This window comes from Rattus norvegicus, chromosome X (genome assembly GCF_021556685.1).
Source record: "Rattus norvegicus strain SHRSP/BbbUtx chromosome X, alternate assembly SHRSP_T2T, whole genome shotgun sequence".
NCBI lineage: Eukaryota > Metazoa > Chordata > Mammalia > Rodentia > Muridae > Rattus > Rattus norvegicus.
The window spans coordinates 42,642,108-42,662,715 of record NC_141554.1 but is presented as its reverse complement, the minus strand read 5'-3'; the positions used below and the strand labels follow the sequence as shown (position 1 = coordinate 42,662,715).

Sequence of the window (20,608 nt, the reverse complement as noted above, 5' to 3'; positions counted from 1 at the left end):
TCTGAACTCCCTCCCCTAATCTTAGCTACTGCTTCTAATTTCTTAATGGCCTATCTTCATTTTAACTTATTTTCCTCAAACCTGTCTTCTACCATTCCAGATATAAGTGAGCTCAACTTGATATAACAAGGTTGACTTGTGCTAATTCCTTTCTTTTTCTGCATTGCTAGCCTTATCTTGGTACATTGTCACTTTCTTAAGAAAACACTGTCATATATAATTCTGCATTTCCCAATTCTAGCAAAGAACCATAATGCGCATGTATATATATATATATATATATATATATATATATATATATATATATCTTTAACAGAGACAAAGATCATGCTTAAATATGGCATGTGAGATGAATTATCAGTTCAGTTACACAGATATGGAAGGGGGGATTTAATTTGGCAGGAGAAAATGAGTAAATTCACATAACTGCTAAGTTTCAGGGTAGAATTTGAATCGGGCTTGAGTTTTAGTTTCTTTTTTTATTTGTTTAAATTCTTAAATTGTGCTTGTTGGCTAGCACTGGTAATATATGCATATAGAAAATCTTTAAAGCTTCTAGCTCCTTTTTCTATTGTCCCACATGTTTTTGGTAATGTCATACATGCTCGTCCTCAAAATGACCTTATTTTTCTCTCCAGGAAGCCAACTAAATATTCAGACATCTGCTTTGCTGTTGGTAGATCCATCTCAAATCCTTCAGGCAACTTCTCTTTCCCCATTTTACTTGCCCTCAGCTAGTTGATCAAGACAACTCCATACCTCAAAACTGAGCATACCTTGTCTGTTCTCATTGCTTTCCTGGTGTAGCTTCCACTTCCTGCTCAGTGGGCTGCAGCTTTCCAGCCTCCTGATACTCCAGTCTTTTCCCCACATTCCCAAAGAAACCCACAGGAAATCTCTACCCTCCCAAGTTCTCAGCTCAGAGTTTTTTTTCTTTAATTGAAAATTGATTCAGCTCTTTCTTGCCTAGTTTTAGTTATCTTGGGAAACCTTCCTTCCCTTCTCTCCTCCCTCCCTTCTTTGTCCTCCTCCCCAACTCTTCCTCTTTGTGTCTGTTGCTTGTCTGTGGTACTGACAGTGTTACTTAAACCTTGTGGCTGCTTGACAAGTACTTGTTTAGGAGCCATGTTTCCAGCCATGTCATCTAGCTGCGTATCCCAGGCTGGCCTCACAGGTACTGTTTATCTTCCCTGTTGTGTCTCTCCTGAGTGCTAGAATTACAGATGTGTGTGACCATGCCTGGTTATATTCACAGGGTTTTTTTTTAAATAGTGGTTTTCGTAAAACAAAACACATAAAATTACATAGTAACTCTGGTGAAGTACACATCAAACAAAAGAAAATTTTGATATAGTAATCTATTTGATAGCTTAACACATTAAGTAAGCAATGTCCCCCAGCAGGTACATTTCAAAGTACCAATGAGCACAAATGATATTTTAAAGTATAGCGCCTCTGATGTAATAGGAAAATACTCATGGTTTAGCCTATAAGTAACTAGTTCTACTAATACTGGTGTGCTACCTACTTTCATAACAAAAGGAAATGCCAAATTTCAGTTAGAAATTGACTAAAATGAAGTGTTAGTTTTTAGATGTTTGTGTTGGGTTCCACATTAACTCCCCTTACTTGTCTGAATCATAAGACTGTGTGGCCTGTTTTCTGTTTTCCTGGTAAATGTAAATCATTGGATCCCTCTTCTGTGTGAGCTCTACGCTGTACCATGTAAGTAGGAGACATGTCTAACCTGATCTTGTACCTCTCTGTTCTCTTTATGCAGGTGGAGGAAGGATGGTGGGAAGGCGTACTCAATGGGAAGACTGGAATGTTTCCTTCCAACTTCATCAAGGAGCTGTCAGGGGAGTCGGATGAGCTTGGCATTTCCCAGGATGAGCAGCTTTCCAAGTCAAGTAAGGATGTCTACCATACTGAACAGGAAAGGGAAGAGACCAATGGGCTGTGTCCGAGCCTCTCTTATGTACTGTGGTTCTATCCAGAGGGGTGTGATAAAAGCCTGTGAGTGTTTTGTTGGCTCTTGTACTTTAGCCCACTATGATTTAGTAAGTATATCACTGTATAGTTGTGATCTAGAGTTATATATTCTATATGTCTCTGGATAAGTGAGTACCAGCCCTCAGTCATGGTAGCACTGGCTCACGGGTGGCACATATTGTTGTGCTTCCCTAAACTTCTAGGATGTCTTGTCCCAGTGAGTTTGTAATTGTTTTTTAAATCAACGCAATGAGATGATCTGTATTTCTCAATGTTCTCTGAAGAACTTAGGAGAAAAACTAACGATTATTGGTGGCAAGGTACTATGTATACGATAAATGCATGCCAGTTCCATTGAATATATGACAAGATAGTTCATCCTCCCCTTGGATGAGGAAGTGGTTCCTTTTTGTAATGGTGAGAACAAACTTCAGGTCTTTTTTTCTCCAGGGCCTGAAGGTTTCCTTCCAGCTTCTCTGCTGCCCTTTCCAGCTCATGGAGCAAAAGGTCAGGACTGGGAAGCTTTGTTCTCCCATTCACTAACCCAACTTCCCATGTGGGCATCTGTGTTTATCCTGTGCCGTGTGAGCCAAGTCATGGGCATGAATGTTGTAGGAGATTCAGCTATGTCATTAGTAGTGTGATGCTACTTGCTGACTTTCTTTCCTGACAAGAGGAGTACTACCTAGTCTTACCAAAACAATTCTCAAATAGCTTCACTTTCCATTGAAAAAAATTTTTAATTTAAATGGTATTCTTCTATTGGCTTCATATCCCTTTATTCAACCAGTAGTTAAATTGGGCAAATGTTTGGAAGTTGAAGCTATTTCCAGATAAGTACTTAGGTGACTGGGTTTTTTGTTTTGTTTTGTTTTGTTTGTTTGTTTGTTTTTGTTTTTGTTTTTTGTTTTGGGTGAATGGGGGGGGGGGGTAGTGTCCCAGCAGTGGTTTTGGGCTGTACAGCCAGCCACAAATAGAAACAACTGTGCTGGCTGGTTGACTTGGTGGCTACAGCAGGATCCCTTCCTTCCACTGATGAAACTTGAGAATCCCCTGCCCCAAATTCCATTCCATCCTCAAGTGTTGGATGTGAAGGGTTGGGATGGCTGTTCAGGACAAGTGAAGTACTGACGAACTCCTGCCACTTTCTATGAGCTGGAACAAGCACTCTCCACTAATGTGGCCAGCTCAATGAACTGAGCAGTGAAAGCTTCTTTTGCCCCTCCCTCCAATCCACAGTAGAGTATTAACTGCTCTGGAATCTTCTTTTAGACACTAGAATAGTATCATGTCTGGTAACAAGGTCCTACATTAATGATACTGAATTTCTGGAGCATTGTAAATTAAATGTTTTTCTTGTTTGTTTGTTTTTAGGGGAAATTTTTGGAGGAGGGATATTATAACTTTATTTTGATGAGGAAATAAAATCTAAGGTCCAACAGCAATAGCATACATAAACCACCTCATGTAGGAAGGTCCTCAGTAAATGGTAGCTCTCCTTGGTATGATAGACTTGGGACATGACCTGATAATGCTTAGCCATTTGTTTTCTCTTTGCTACCATGGCCACTGTGTTTTAAAATTACTTTGTAATTCCTTTACTGATGCAGAGAGGGAGATTGGGGATTGCATCTTGGGGAAACTCTTAACCTCTTGGGGGTTACCTGATCTTAGCTATATAGTCTCAGAAGTAAAGAGTTTCAGGAGAATACATCCCATAGTTTTGGGAACTATCAAAACAAACTATACCATGGGATGGTCTTCTCAATCACTGGCTGTCTTTTATCTACCCCTCGCACCAACTCATTTACTAGGCATCTGTTTTCAGAACAAGAACTGCCTATTAGTTTCTGTAGCTGTGTGGAATCCAGCTGTCCATTGCTGAGAGAGTTTGAGGTCTCTGGAGAAGTATGTTTTTCTAACAAGGATGAGTGTTTCTGATAAACACAAAACAGACAAAACAGTGTTTGCTGTAATCTTCCTAAGTGTACAGTTAAGAAAAGCAGGGCCTAATATGGCCGGCTCTGCTTGCTTGTATTTGTCCATTCCCTTTGTCTTCTCTTTTATTTCCTTCGTCTAGTCGTCATTAATTAAACCTCTGTTGAGCTCCTGTAGTTACTAAGATGTTCCCTGGTGCCCTGAAGAGTCAGAGACAAATGAAGTGCAGATAGGGACCTTGCCTGCAGTCAACTCACCTTGCAGGAAGGAGGCATACATAGCCTCAGAAGCTCAGGGAATTTCCCCAGGAGCTGGCATTTGAGAGTCCAGTCCCCTGGTGATGTGGGGGAGTAGTAGTCAAAAGTGCTTCGTAGGAGAGTAGCTGTGAGAATAGCATCTTTTTTGCTTTATGAATTGAAACCATGCCCTGGAAGAGAGAAGTAGCATCTTTTAGTGTCATGGTAGTGTTTTCAGTACCTGTCTACACTGGTGATTTGCTTCATCAGTAGGATTATCCTAAAATGTATGTAAGCAGAGTGCACTGCTTCAGAGATTATGAGTCTGATGGCATGCATCCAAGTTGGACCTTTGATTTTAGAATGATCTGATTGTACTTTTCACCAGAGGATAGTGTTAGGACTTTGGATATGTTTTACTTTTTTGGAACAAAAAAACCTTTTTTTGTTTTGAAGTAATTAAGATTTCATAGGAAGTTGTAAAGATAAACATGAACTATATAGGGAAGATCCATGTGTACCTTCATCCACGTTTCCCCAGTGATTACAGCTCCTATAATTACAGTAAACGCATATGTGTGTCTGTCCTACAGTTGAAAGATGCTAAGTATGGTTGGTGTGTAGACAGCTTCTAGCTTCTTCTCTGTATGAGCCAAAGTGTACTTAATCAGCGTCTTAGCTTGACCAGCCCACTTTATACTCTTTGTAAAATTTCCATAATGATTGCTTAATTAATACATGACTTTGGAACCGAGTTAAATCCTAATCTTTCTACCATATTGGTAATTATTAGAGATTCCAGTGTTATCATATAAATATCCTTTTAAGTGCTACCAGACATTAGGGTGAGGGTTTTCTTTGTGACTAGAGCTAAAATTTGTAACCTAATTATGGAGAGAGCATCGTGTCCAATGAATTCCTATACATCTTTGCTTCACGCATAGACAAAAACACCCCTCCCTTTAAATGCATGCATTCTTACATGTATACTTTGCAAATAATACTTGAAGCTATAACATTTGTATATTAATAGATGCCTCTGATAGAGGAAGCATTGGTGGTGTACTTAGAAACAAGTGTTCCATTGACTACGTATCACATAGTAGGTGTTTAATAAATTCTTCATGAGCTCATTATTACTCCAAGGAAACATTTTTATCTTGAATGACAGGTAAAAATTGATAGAACTTGATTTTCTTGCACTTTTACAGATGACAGTTGATTCGTAGGTCCTTCTTCAAGTCAATGCGCTCTGTCACGGAGAGAGATTTAACAATCATATGGGTTTGTCCACAGCTAAGTGGTAGCAAAAACTTTCTGCATATTTAAATTTAAAAACATTTTTTCCATCCTTGGAGCACCTTATATTTAATTTTCAAAAAGATTTTGATAAGTCCTTAGTTATGGATGATTTAAATATCAGTAAAAGAATATTTTAATGAATCCACATGTACCCATTCTCAGATTGTGGCTAATTTATTAATGGTATGGCTCTACACATTCTTAAAGACAATCCTAGGTATTATATAATCCGCTGATAAATATTTCAATATGTGTTAATAAAAGGGTTTCTTAAAGTACCATTACCAGATGCACACAAAATGTACAGTGATTCCTTAAATAATTAAACATGCGCCCAGTGTTCACTTTCCTCTAATAAACTACACACACAGTGATGAGTTGACATGTTTCAAATTTCTCTGACTTTATCCTCCTTCATAGGTCCTTCTTCTGTGCAGTCTATTTGCTAAGCAAGCTAAGTTTCTTTTCTAGTAGTTCCCCGTTGTCTGGTTTGTGACAGTTTCATCACTGTTGTGTCATTTAATCTCCCTTTCTGTAAGTTGTTAATTAGATCTTGGGATGTGAATAGATTAAGGGGTGTGTGTGTGTGTGTGTGTGTGTGTGTGTCTTTTTAGGTCGTACTAGATGTACCACCTTGAAACTCATCATGTCTGACTGTCTTTCCTTTTAAACGTAGCTGTCATTATTAGTCAGACAGGGCTTACAGATTGGTACCAAACAAGACTTTTTTTTAAAGCATGAAATGGGCTTCCACGTATCACAATAAATACACACAAAAAGGCATTTAATAAAATCACATGTTCAAAAACAGAGCACAGAAATGTTTGCATCAACAGCATAGACAGTCTTATGATACTATGGGTGAGCAGAAATTTTCCTGTCATTCAGCCTGCTGTCAGACAACAACACGAATGCTTGGTTGTAATGACATTTCAGCTGTGCCCTGACTTAGGCATTAGGAGACCAAAATGGCATGCCAGCTTTCTACACACATTGTGGCACCACCATTATACAAACAGATCAGCTTCTCATGGAACATCTGGCGAATTTCAAGTCTGACTAAAGTTGGGTTTATTCTTACCACAATCATAGATGTTGATTAATTGTCTTTTCACATATAATTATACATATATTCCCATTGACTAAATAATGTGAAATGGAGCTAATCAGCAAATGTTTTCATCACACATTATCCTGACCCTGTAGAATTTATTTGGACTTAGCGATGACAAATTTTGTATCTGACTATGGTCCCATTTCAGTATGTGTTCAGTATATATAAAATATGTATAAATTTTTAACATTTTTGATACTGCTAAATTTCAAATAAGGGTTGTAAAAGTATAATTATTGCTTTTTAAAATCCTTGGACTGGAGATGTAACTGAGTTCTTTTAGAATGCTTGCTAAGCACACATGAAGTCCTGGATTTGACCCCCAACACTGAATAAGTTAGTTATGTTGGCACGATACTCTACTCCCAGTGTTGTGGGGATGAATACAGAAATATCAGAAATTCAAGGCCATCCTCAGGCATATTAGATAGTCTAAGGCCAGAGCAAGATAGATGAGACCCTGACTCAAAGACAGCCCTATAGCTACAAGAATAGCTTCAATTAGTTTTCATAATCGTCTGAGCGAGAGAAGGTTGTATTTTTGTATGTAACTACAATTTTCTATTTGAATTGATGCTCTTATTTTCTCAATTTCCTACTTAAAAGGTTTAGACTGTGGTACTTTGGTGACATGTCAAGCTAAGACAAATATAAGAGGGCATCTTAGAAAGGTTGGCAAAACACTTCCATGATACCAACATATCTTGAAACACTCTTTTCTACAGTATCACTAGACCTCTTTCTGTTTCAGTGTGTTTTTTTAGTATTCTTACGTATTTAGTACATTTAGTATTCTTCTTTAGTTTTCTGTTTTTAGTGGCATTGGTTCTTTGTGTTCAATTAGCAATGAAGGGCAGTTAACCCCATAGAAAAAGCAGAATTTCAGGCAAAGTCAGAAGCTAACATAAGCATATGCTTTTACGTCTAAACTTAAAAACCTGTCCCATCTCCAGAAAAAAAGAAAAAGACAAAAAAATTGTGGGGTTGGGGATTTAACTCAGTGGTAGAGCGCTTGCTTAGCAAGCGCAAGGCCCTGGGTTCGGTCCCCAGCTCCAGAAAAAAAAAAAGACAAAAAAGAAAAAGACAAAAAAACCTGTCCCCTCTATCATGCTGCTGCCTCCAAGAACTAATATTTAATGGCCATCGCACAATATTCACTCACAACGAGGTAAACACTACACATACTCATTGCCTGTCTCTCGCTCCTCACTCAGGTGACGTGCCTGTGAGGCTTTGCCCAGCCTTATCCCAGGCTACCTCTCTGACTGTCTTGTTGCCAGTGGGCAGGGGAGACCTTACAGATAGGCTTGGGAGACAATGCAGATATCTGAACAGTGATCTGTCTCCCACTGGGATATTCAGACTCGCCTCTGGGGCAGAGCACATGAAAGCAGGAACACCACTGGAATATTGACTTTTTTCTTTTCTATCTCCATTTTGCTGACACTGAGAAAACTGCTGCTTATTCATTTGTAGTGGGCCTATTCTCACACCAGCAGCTGTGCTTTAGGAGTAAGGGTGCCATCCTTGGAGTAAAAATATGCTCAAATAAAAACTAGCTGTTTGCTGGCTCAGATCTTGGCATGGAGAGCAGAGAGTCTTAAGAAGCAGGTTTGCAAAACTCTGTTGCTTCTCTAGGTTGTTCTTGTATAGACAGCAAGTTTTTTTCTTGAAATGTGGTATTTCATTGTATCCCAAGACCTGGGACTCAATATGTTGTCCAAGCTGGTTTCTAGGACCCTCCTGCCTCAGCTTCCTGAGTGGCTGAGGTTGCTTATACATACACTTGAGCCTACACAGAAGTAGTGACTTGAATGCCTGACACTTTTTCTTATTGTTGTTCTAATGACTGTAGCACCTAAGCCCACAATGACCGATTTCCAAATCAGGGCGTATTACCATTCCTGTTACACAAGGGAATGACAATACCTCATCCATTTACAATGATCTCATCATTCTTATTTGGTGTCATGAATTGGAATTGACAAGGCCTAGACAGTGACCCTGTTGGGCTTCCTTTGTGACAGTGGAGAGTTTCTAAGGAGTTAGAGGAGTTGCTCTTTCCTCCTTCAGGTACCTTCCCTGTTTCTAAACCTAGTTCAATTGTACCTTTCAATTTACTAGGGCCCTTGTTTGAATATTTAACTCATGAGCTATAACAGAACTTATTTCTTTTAATAATACATTTACTAATTGAGATGAGTTTTCAAATCATTTTTACCATCTTGTGATATTGTCTGTGGTGTGTGTGTGTGTGTGTGTGTGTGTGTGTGTGCGCACGCGTGCGCACATGCGCGCGCATGGATATGTTTTGGGAAGGTGGGCGGGTATGTGTATACTTGAACTGGAGCAATATGTCCATTTGTGTTCTTTGGGCTTTAGCTACATGTTCAGTCCTATGTATAATATTGTATCAAAATATGATATTTGAAGCTGGATGAGTCCCCTGTCCTCAATGCTTAAGAACAGACTCATTAGTGACACAGCAAAACCTCAATTAAGATGTTTCAAGAACAAGTTGATTATATATATATATATATATATATATATATGTATGTATCTCCTTGGTGCTAACCCAAAGTATCCCCTCATGTTAGTATTGGTTTCAAATCTCATTACTGAAATATTCCCTGTAGTTCATTATTATCGTGCCTTGACAAATCTATTTATTCATGTTGTGGTGCTGGGATCAAACCTAGGGCCTTGTGAATACTTAGCAAGTAATGTACTACTGAGCCACACCCAAGCCCAGTAAATGTTCTTAGGATTCCTTGCCATGTTTAGAATGCTGGGGCTTGAACATCAGCATTTACTTTGTGTGGCTCTAGGAATAAATGACAGAGGCAGAAGGGCCAGATCTATTTTATGTGTAGGCCACACTCTCCGAAGAGAAGACTGTGCTTGAGTTAATAGAATAATCCTATGAATTGGGTTCTTTCTTATTAATTGAGGTTTTCCTACGCTTAAGTTAAAATGTAAAATGGCTTCCAGATTTTTAACTGGGCATAAAAATCACATCAGTCATTTGAGAAGCAAGCAACAAATCTGGGTATTTCTTGCCATTATGGTCACATGGGGACTTTGGGCTCATTCTGTAATATTCTTAAACTCTACCTAATGGTCTTTAATTAATTGCATGGATGAAGCTCTTGCAACGGCGTCATTGAAGGCAAGTTCAGTTAAAGACTCTTCCTCTTCCTTCTTTTGCCATCATTTGCTCCCCTCTGTCCCCTCTCTTGTTTTTCTCTCCCCTTCTCTTCTCTCATTCACTGTCAGGAAAGACTACCTTTGAAGGGACAATTCTGTACCGAGCTGCACCGGGAAAGACGGAGGGCCACAGACGCTATTACAGTGAGTGACCTTAACTGCAGGAGGCAATCATAAAGCTAAGATCTGGACACCTGTGGGTTTTGATGCAGCTGCGCTTTCCCTGAGCTGCCCGTGCTTATGCCAAGTGTCTGTGTGAATTTCTGAACCAAGGACATGGGCTTATTTGCCAACAATAAGTGTCATTTCCTTGGTGTGTGCTACAAGAGCACTCTCACCACCAACTCCTGGCGCTTTCTTGTTCGCTTTCTGCCTCTCTCATGCATGACATGTGTGCATGAACCATGTATGCAGAGAAGGAAGCAGTAGCCTTTGTCATGGCAGTGGGAGATGGCTTCTGGTGGAGTTATCAACGTCTCCTGGTTACTGCTTTTTCCAAGTGGGTCATTTGTCATTTGCGTGGCTCAAAGAAAGAAGATTTTGGCATGGAAGTCCATGCCAGATACAGTGTTTTGCTTTGCTCATCCAGCTAATCACCACACGGCAGACTTCTTTTGGCAGGGCCCATTGTAGCCTTTTGTGTTGTAAAAATTAGGCTGCCAAGAGTTGAAGAAACAACATGTATGAATTAGTTTCATGGTGCTCTTAGAGCCGTTCTTGCTACATCAGGAGCGCTACACATGTATATGCACTACATTAGAAACCGTCAAGAACTGATGAATGCTGAAGCTAGGGTGAATCGCACCACAGTGGACAGCCACAGGACTGAAGCAAAGTTTAGGAAGGCTTCATTCTGCCTTCATCTGGAGGGAAGAACATCCACTGTGGTACATATACACACATATCCATGAATTATCACATGCATGTGATAAAAGAGGTTTAGACACGAGCACTAGAATTGGCCTCAAATGTTTGAAGTGGAGATATTTTTCTTTCTTTTCTACTCTGAACACATGCACAGTTTTCCTGCATACGACTTAGCATGCAGTGTGTTTCTTGTACTCAGTGGGGAGATCTGACCTTGTTCACCTCCATGCCCTGCCCTGTCCATGGGTCTGGAAGTTACATCAGTGCATAATGCCGAAATGCAAAAGTCATTTCCAAACCCTTATGCGTTTTTGCACTATCTCATCAGAGACCAGTGATGTGCCCTTCATTAAACTGGCCCCAGCCTCCATTCCACTTGGTAGGTTGAAGTGCCTGAGCATGCCACCTAACATTCTGAATGATGACATGGGGATATTTTATAGGAAGATATACATATTAGGCACAAGTAGCTAAAAGTCTACCCAACACACATGAAAATTAAATCACTTTTTTCCCTTCCAAAGGGAAAGAACTAGATTTTTGAGTTATTCCATCAATGCAAATATTTAGCTTTGTAATTTATATTCTTAAAAATGAAGGAGTCAGGATGCCAGAATTTCTGGGGGAAAAAAAATCTGCCGTGTGTTTCCTTCCCAGGTCATGCTTGTGTGGCTGAGTGACTGTGCGTCCATTCTCTGTGTAATAGATTATTTCTTACAAGGACTAATGCATTCTTATTACAACGAGCCTGAAGGCAGCGAATCTCTACAAGTGGAAACTTGGTGAAATTAGAATGGCAGGGAGACCAGATTATGGCTGTAGCTAATGGTGAACCACAGAAGAGCCCCCCTGACTTCTTTCTGAAGAACCAAAACAGACACACTCTAATCCTTTCATCCTGTTGCCTTCTGGTGGTAACGGTGGGGTGGTGGTGGTGGTGGTGGTGGTGGTGGTGGTGGTGGTGGTGGTGGTGGTGGTGGTGATGGGAGGTGGGTGATATGGTTTCTTCCTACTATTTCTTTATTTCACCCTCAATGGTTCTTTCCAAACACGAAAAGAATATGCAAGCCATTTATCACATAGAAAGAATCAATACAGCAAAATAAGAACATGTTAAAGGGGAAATGACACAATATTTAGACTCCAAAATTATATCTCCAGCATGAGTATTCCCAGAAACAATGAGGAGATAAACACACAAATGGATAGCTAATCCAGGGGGTTCACCATGTTTGCACACTCCAATCCAGTCCTATAATGTGCAGCTGGCCCCCTCCTTCTTCTGTCCTGTGTTTCTGCTCACAAATGCCATGCTTTAGTTAATTAAAATGTGTACCAGCAACCTTATTCCTTCCCCACCCTTTTGGCTTAGAAATCCTGCTCTATAGAAAATGGCAGCAACAAAGGAAACCATTGTTCTAAGGTTTGAATCTGAAAGTTGTTAGCAATCTATAACAATCTTTCTAGATTTTACCAGTTTGCATTTAGGTTTCTTCCCACTCTGGCACTTCTTCGCTTAAATAGCTTCAACATTTTCTGGTACTGTGCTTGAACAATTATTTGGGGTATTGTTCGTATGGACTAGGTGGTCACAGGAAGCCAATGTACAATTGGCCACTAGCAGAAGAAATTCGGTGGCATTCTTTCACCTTAAAGACATTGTATGATCAGGAAATACAGACTGAATACTTAAAAAGCTAACTACCCTACATTTCTAGAACCTTCAAGATGCAGTTTAATGACAAAACTTATTATTCCAAAAATATCATTTGAACCTGCCCTTTGCTGTTATAATTAATGTCCTAACACCAAAGGAAACTAACTAGACTCAAATAGGGTCTCTGTTTTAAAACCATGAGTGTGGGCAGAGCCTAGGGACAAAGCATCTGGGGAGGTAAATGTTGATGCTGTCTTGCTGATAACTCTTTTATTTATACCTTCCAACACACAGCACAAGAGGTTCAAAGGAGGGTGTCATGTTCTCAGTGTTTTCTTTGGAAACAGATTCCGCTTTGGAAAGAAGGGAGAACCCAGGAGTTGGGATTCTGGCCTCTGGGAAGGCAGTTTTTTCTCCCTATCATTAACAAGCACCGCCATCTTGCTAGCAAATGCTGTCTTAATGTCAAATTTGGTTTAATGCTTCCTTAGAGGAACATGCCTGCATGCATTTATTCCCTGTGAAGCCATCCAAAGAGATTTAAGTCATTGGCAGTCATGATATTGTGTGATTTAATTGCTAATTTGTTGAAATCACTCGTAGCTTTACAGTTCCCCTTTAGAAAATGATACCTCCATTGCTAATTTCTAATCGACATGAATCAGAGAGTTTCGAGGTACAGTATTGGTAGTGACTGAGTGGGAAGATCAGCTATGGGTAGGGAGGGTTGGTATTACACAAGCCATGGAAAAATTTTGGATTGAAGTAGGCTTTGGCTTAAGCATGTGAAATGTCACATATGCAAAGAAAGTAGAGTTTCTGAAAAGCTATTTTGATTCACTGCTTAAAATGAAAATCTGGGGTAGGAAGACCAAACAGAACTCAGAGACAGCCTGAGTCAGCACACTCAACAGTGCAGAAGCCCAGGCACACTGTGAGAAATGGCTTCTGGCCAGCTGTGAAGTTCTTTATTGTGGCCTCTGGCTGATTTCTGAGCTCTCTCTCCCCATTCCCACTGTTAACAGGCTTAAGAGAAACCACAGGCTCCGAGAGTGATGGAGGCGACTCAAGCAGTACCAAGTCTGAAGGCGCCAATGGGACGGTGGCAACTGCAGCTATCCAGCCCAAGAAAGTTAAAGGAGTGGGGTTTGGAGATATTTTCAAAGACAAGCCAATTAAACTAAGACCAAGGTCGATTGAAGTGGAAAATGACTTCCTGCCTGTAGAAAAGGTACGCTTGACATTTCTTTCTGATTTCATTGCAATGGAGCTTCGACCTCAGAGGTTTCTGGTGCCTCTGATCCGTGCCATTCTGCCACCGCTCCCAACACTTAAGTTCCCCTTCTCTGTAGGAATGCTCTCCCTGCTGCTGATTTCTTACCATTCTCTTGTGTGGGTCAGCTTTCCAAGACTATAGCAAAATATGGCTTAACATAATAAACTTGGTAGGACAAAATGGCTTACCTCATGACCTGGATAGCAGAGAGTGGGAGAGAGTTAGAATCTTATAATCTCTTTTAAGGTCAATGACCTAAGGATCTCCCACCAGGTCTCATGTCTCAAAGATTCTACAACCTCCTGATGGTGCTACTCTGGGGATCAGGTCTAACACATAGAACTTCATCTATATAAATCCCCTTTAAAGAAAGTTTTCTGGGATGACTTTTCAAATGGTTCAGCACTTCTCCATCTCCCTTCCAGCTAAATATATGACCCTGAAAGCCTTCAGATACCCTCCTCCAAAACCTCTCTCTAATGCTTTGTTTTCATGTGTGTTGGTTGTGTTGCGTTTATATAGTGGAGAAAAGCATTTGTGTGGATTTTTTCCCTAAGAGTTAGGTAGAGAGAATTTCAGACCGTTGAGAGGAAGTCTCCTGTGTGCATGTGAGCAAATGATAGAGACAGTTTGTGTTCTGACTCCCTGGGTTGCTCCCATCAGGAAGCTAGCTGTTTTCTTCTGCTTCTGGTTCTGGGCTGGTGAGAAGCAGATAGCATGTTGCTGCTGAGTATGCTGTTGCTATGGCAACACACCCAGAGCCATAGCTCTGTGGCTACTGCTGACGTCTACTGTGGTACACTTCTGAGCATCATAGCCTTCCTTAGGAGTTGATAAATACTGTGGAATTTTCCAAATTATAATAAGCTATATTCATGCTGTGTTTCAGAAATGTTTGTTAATTTGATTTAGTGTTTAAGAGTTTTGTTTTGATGCTGGTGCCAGCAGGTTTGGGATAGGACACTGGCAACATTTCTAATTCACGTCTATCATTGTCTTGTGGTTTTCATTACTCAGTGAGGTCAACATTTAAAGATTGCATCAGAATCTGCAGCTGTAGAACCTGCACTATCCACCCGGCCCCAAGCAACCTTCCCCAGTGCTACCAAGCATTGGAAACAGCTTTTATGGTGTGGGGCATTTCGGACATTTAGTCCCTTAGAGAAAAGGCACATAGGAGGAAATTTGAGCATGCCTCACGTAAACTCTAACTTTGTTGAAGTGTCCTTAAACAAGTTTTTTTTCTTTTTCAATTATTGATATGTGACGTTGCCTATGATCCGAAAACTACGTCGTTAGTGTCTGAACTTGACAGTTTTGTTTCCCATGGCCATATTCAGATTCTGTGAAGTAGCCACACAAAAAAGTGAGTACCCATCTTGAGAAGGAATGATGGATGGAGTTCTTTCTCCACTTTATTCAAGTATTTGAAAAGAATACAAGCATTGACTCAATCAAGGGGGCATGATGTGTATATGTGTGATTTATTATTATGATTAATAATATTTGTTTGAGCTGACAATAATGTATTGAGTTATGATATCAGTCTCAAACATGATCATTGTTCTTTCTGTATGTTTTTACTTGTGTGTGTAAGTATGCCTATATGTATGTTCACATGTGTACATGTGAAGGGGCCTGATAGTGATATCAGGAATCTCTTTTCTCTCCACTATATTCATTGAGTCAGGGCTTATTAATCAAACTCAGAGCTTAGAGATACAGCAAATCTTAATAGCCAGCATGCTTTACAGAGCCTAACTCTGGACTTTGAAGCTGTAATTTCAGAAGAGTGACCATACCCAGGTAATTTTTACAAGGGTCCTGGGGATCTGAACTCCAATCCTCTTGCTTATGTGGCTGGTGTTAACTACCGAGATATTTCCCCAGCCTTGAGGTGAGGTCTCACTGAATGACCTTTGAACTCCTGAGCTCAAGCAACTTCCCCAGCCCCACCAGTGCTAAGACTATAGGTATGTGTGTCTTCACGCCAGCTACTCCCAAGTTTATGTTGGAGCACATTTCTTCCAAAAATGGGATGCCTGTCATTTCTACCTAGAGATTCTAGTTCATGTCATTTTATCCAAACCCCAACAACTTCTCCTCCCACAAATTTTCCCATCTCAGATGAAGATATTGCTATCTTTCCCCTTTTCTCCTGGAGGTTGTGTCTGACTAATCGATCTGGAAACACCATCACCTCTGCCTAACTATGTCTAGCATCTGCCTGTCTGTATCTCCCTATAGGGACCCCTTGTTTCTTCTACTCCCTGTTCCACTCTTTGTATATGAAGCATAAGTATTTGTGGAAGGTGTAATATTTCAAAATGTATTAGCATGTACTTTGGAGATTGCAGACAGATGTAGAATAAGGGAGCCGGGTGGAACAGTTAGAGCAGGCACATAATTGAAAACCAGCCAGTTGTGTGCTTAAATGTTTCTTTGTGAAATGCAGTTGGTGCATTGGTAGTAGTGACATGAAATAATAACTTTACCAGAGTTATGAACTCTGAAGGTATGCATGTTATGTATGTGGGTATATGTGTGTGTGTTCTGATTTCTGATTCCTTGCAGAGTGAAACCATGTGCTAGAAGTTCCTTAACGCAGTACGAAGCTGTGGGAGCAAACATAAACTTCCCAGTATGTTTGACTGGCTGCAGGCAACATTTTTAACATCTGAAACGATTTAATATGATTTCTACTCCCTGTTGTTGATGCAATGGATACTCGCATAGATTCACGGAGCCATTGTGTAATTACATGATCTGACTTGAGAGCTGATGAGTGTGATAGTGTTTTATTAGTATACAATCTGGTTCCTTTCACTTTTGAGATAGTTTTTATTCAATATTTATGTTAAAAGAAGAAAGTTTCCTTTTAAAATTGGGCTTGTTGCATTCATTTTGCAGAAGCACAAATTGGATCCTGCATGACAGAATTTGGTATGTGAAGCCAAATGTTGTCCTCCACTTAGGGTGGGGCAGTTTATCTTCTGACGTGGCTGACTTGATCATTCGTATTTGGAAAAAAGGAACACAATTATCTTTGATAACTTCAAGAACCATACTTATAATTTCCATTCAACTTTGTAAAGTATTAAGACCCAATTCTCTGGATCAGTGGACAAGTCTCTCTGTCTCTCTGTCTCTCTGTCTCTCTGTCTCTGTCTCTCTCTGCATGTGTTGGTATGGATATGGGGGTGTGTACACTTGAAGGCTAGAAGTCAACACTGGGCGTCTCTCTTGTTCTCTTTACACTATATTTTTCCACAGGGCTTCCTCACCAAAGCTGAAGCTCACTTGTTGGTCAGGTTGATTATCCAGTAAACTCCTTGTATTTGTCTCTGCTTCCCAGCGCTGGGGTTACAGAGCTTTTCTACCATGTCTGAATTTTAAGGTCCTCCTGCTTGCATGGCAGACATTTTACCAACCGAGCCATCTCCTTAGCGCCTATACATCTGTTTAATGTGTGACACTTAAAGTTCATGATTCGACTACATGTCAGGGGAAGATCCCTTTACCAAGCCTGAAACAAAGAAATAGTGAAGCCAGGCTTGGTGCTATGCACCTTAATCATGTCCCTTGGGAGACTGAGGCAGAATAATTGAAAAATTCAAGGCCAGCCTGATATACTTAGCTAGTTTCTCAAAACAACCAACCCACCAGCCAAACAAACACCAGTGCATATTGTTATTCTTGCTTCTCTTATTAAGACATAAGGAGGGACCTTATATAATACTAAGGAATAGATATACCTGTGAACAATTTGTTTAAAGTACCTGTTAGGTGAAATATTTACAGATGAAATGATGTAGAGAAGACAAGACTGGTGATGAATTGATATTTCTGTGTGTTTTGTGAAACAGGGTCTCAGGTATATAAGGCTGAATCCAAACTTTTCTGTAGCCAAAGATGACCTTGAACTTCTGGTCCTCTAGCCTCTGCCTATCAAATGCTGTGAATACAGGCATATACGATCAAGCTCATGAGTTGATAATAATTGAAAGCAAGTGACACATACACGGGAGTTTGATATATGCTCTATTTTTTGTGTACCTTCCAAATTCCATTTAATAGAGAGGACAGGAAAGGAAACTTTGGAGGAACTGTTTCCATTGAAATTAAGCTCGGATAGAAGTGTTAATAAGTCTGAAGGACCTGGAGAGACCGCTCAGTAGTTTAGAGCACTCGTTGGTGAGTCACTCAGATGATTACTACATCAAACACTTAGGTAAGGGAGTGGCCAGTGTGATACACTTGACGGTAAATTGCAGATATTTGGGTGAGGCCCAGGACCTAACTTAGTACAGCTTTCTATTCAGAATAGTGATTGCCTTTTTGTACCAACTTATTCCATGTTTGGACTCTAAAGTCACAACTAGTCTTGGCTCCTCTAATCATCTGGGAGCCGATGTTTTTAGACTGGTTGGAAAAGGTATCTTGATGTATTGTGGTTTCAGAGGTTGGTAGAATATAATGTTTCTTACAGAAAAACCTTTCAAGAATTTTTTTTCCTATGCTTTCATGGTTAATTTCTATTAGTGACTTCTGACATCTCTTTCTTGAAAGGATTTTGTCATTGTTTTTAATTTTCTACTAGTTTTTATTTGCGCAGTCTTTTTTTTTAACTCCTATCAACTTTCATTTTATTTATAGAATTACAGTCACTCAAATTAATGCCTATATGGTATCAACATTGAAACATTTGTCTATGGTAGAGGATTAAAATTTAAATTGTATGCAAATGGAAATTGCAAATCAATTGTTTCAATCAGCCAAATTGCAGTTAAGAGAATTTTAATATTTTCATTCATATCTCTGATAGTCTCTTTATCCATTCTAATAAAAATTCATTAAACTTTATAGAAGAATTTAACCAGATAAGTATCTAGTGAGTCTTAGCTGGATATTGTGTGACCTGCCTGTATTCCCAGGACACTAGACACTGAGGTAGGTTACCACTGCAAATTCAAGGCCAGCCTGGTCTATATAATTTCCAGTACAATTTAGTGCCACATAGCAAGACTATATCTCGAGCAAACAAAGAAAGTAATGATCTCTATTGTAAATAAGAGATGTAGGGCCAAAAAGATTGTTCAGTAGGTAAGAGTACCTGCCATCAAGATTTGTGACCTAAGTTTGGTCCCCAGGACCCCCAAGGTGAAAAGAGAAAACCTTCCTGCAACCTGTCCCCTGACCTCTATACAATGCATTATGATACTTGTTTATATACTATTCTCTCTCTTTCCATCCCTCCTTCCCTTCCTCCCTCTCTCTCTTGATTAAAATGTTTAAAATAAGAAAATGCCTGTTAGTTACTTTTCTATTGCTGTGACAAGATACCACAACCAAATCAACTTATAGGAGAGTTTATTTAGGGCTTAAAGTTTAGAGGGGAAATCCATAACCATCATTTTGGGGAACATGACAGCAGTCAGACAGGCATGGTGCTGCTATTAGCTGAGAGTTTACATTTTAAGCCTCAAGCAGGAGGCAGAGAAAGCTAACTGGAACTGGTGTGGGTGTTTGAAACCATCCCCAGTGACATACTCTTCCAATAATGCCACGCCTCCTAATCCTTTCCAAATAGTTGTCCCAACTGGGGACTAAGTATTCAAATATATGAGTCTATAAGCCCTGTTTTCATCCAAACAATCATAATCTCCAAACCTTTGAAGAGAAATAAGCTCTGGTGAGCCCCAGAAGCTAATATATTCTTTGACTAATAAAATACAACTGGGTAAGATTTTTAAAAACTCATCTAAGACTCAGATTATTGAATATTCCTCAGTCGGATGGAAAGATAAGATTATATGACAACTTTAGAGTGATTGCAAACTTTGTGGTTTTCAATGAGCAGATAGTATTATGATGCTTACTGGTTAAAGGAAGCATATGGATTTTTAGACTTCAGTTTATTTATTCCCATTGTTTCCTCGTCTAGGAAAAGGAGAGGGAGGGTTGGTAGGGAATAGTTAACAATGTTACAGGTTTTTAAAGATTACTATTATTTTAAAGTGTGTGTGCGTGCACGTGTGTTTGTACATACATGTAAGCCGTGTGAGTGCAGTTGCTCTTGGGAGTCAGAAAAGCACATCAGATCCTCTGGAGCTGGAGTGACACGTGGTTGTAAGGTGCCTGATGTAGTAGCTAGGCATAAAACTCTGGTCCTCTGGAAGAACATTATGTATGCTTGACGTGTACTTTGTGAAATACTCAGCCTAATGTATTTTCCAAGAAATATTTAACTGGAGTCAGATCATTACCAAGATTTACAGCCTCAGAAGCTCTTACTATTGTATTTCTACAGACTGGGGATTGACTTCAGTTGGTAGAGTGCTTGCCCTGCATGCAGAAAGCCTAGGCTTTGATCCTCAGCACTGCATAAACCAGGTGTGTTCCTGTAGGGTTGTAATCCAAGTACTTGGAGGTGGAGGCTGTAGGGTAAGCAGTTCAAGATCACCTTCTGCTACATAATGAGTTTGGCATCAGCTGGAGTCTCTGTCAAGTCCCTTCTTAACACACACACACACACACACACACACACACACACACACACGCTGTGGTTTTAGGAGTACCAATAGTTATTAAAAAGTCAGATCAGATAGGATAGGTTTAAATCCCAACTTGGATTTCTTAGAAGGCAAGTTAGTGACTCAATGCTTTATGTTCCTCATCTTTAAAAGTAGAATAACAAGATGACCTGTCAATTAGGGGTGGTGGTGTAAGGATTAAATATGTACAATGATTAGAAAAGTACTTATCATAGTTAAGGTTATTTTTACTAGAAAGGAATTGATACCTTTCCTTTTCTAGGACCATTGCTGAGAGGGAGGGAGGGAGGGAAGGAGGGAGGGAGGGAGGAGGAGAGAGAGAGGGGGGGGGGAGAGATTTCATGTAGTATATAAATCTTCCTCAGTCATTCTATTTTATTTTAAAGCAGAGTCTCACTGTGTAGCTCTGGTTTGGAACTCACTCTGTAGACCAGGCTAGCTCCTAACTCACAGATCTGCTTGCCT

The 20,608-nt window shown here is 39.9% G+C and overlaps 1 protein-coding gene across 22 annotated transcripts in view; it reads left to right on the top strand.

Annotated features, from left to right (window-relative positions):
- The window catches only part of Sh3kbp1 (SH3 domain-containing kinase-binding protein 1), a 344,981-nt gene that overhangs the window by 177,264 nt on the left and 147,109 nt on the right, over nucleotides 1-20,608 (top strand). For 8 of the 22 annotated variants that reach the window (XM_087600881.1, XM_087600890.1, NM_053360.3 and 5 more), the window contains 2 exons: nucleotides 1,781-1,910; nucleotides 13,339-13,544. In XM_087600881.1, the coding sequence (XP_087457007.1) occupies nucleotides 1,781-1,910; nucleotides 13,339-13,544 (336 nt within the window). Of the gene's footprint in view, nucleotides 1-1,780; nucleotides 1,911-2,442; nucleotides 2,500-9,858; nucleotides 9,934-13,338; nucleotides 13,545-20,608 lie in introns of all 22 variants that reach the window. The other 14 variants (XM_087600878.1, XM_087600872.1, XM_087600886.1 and 11 more) reach the window with 3 other exon arrangements.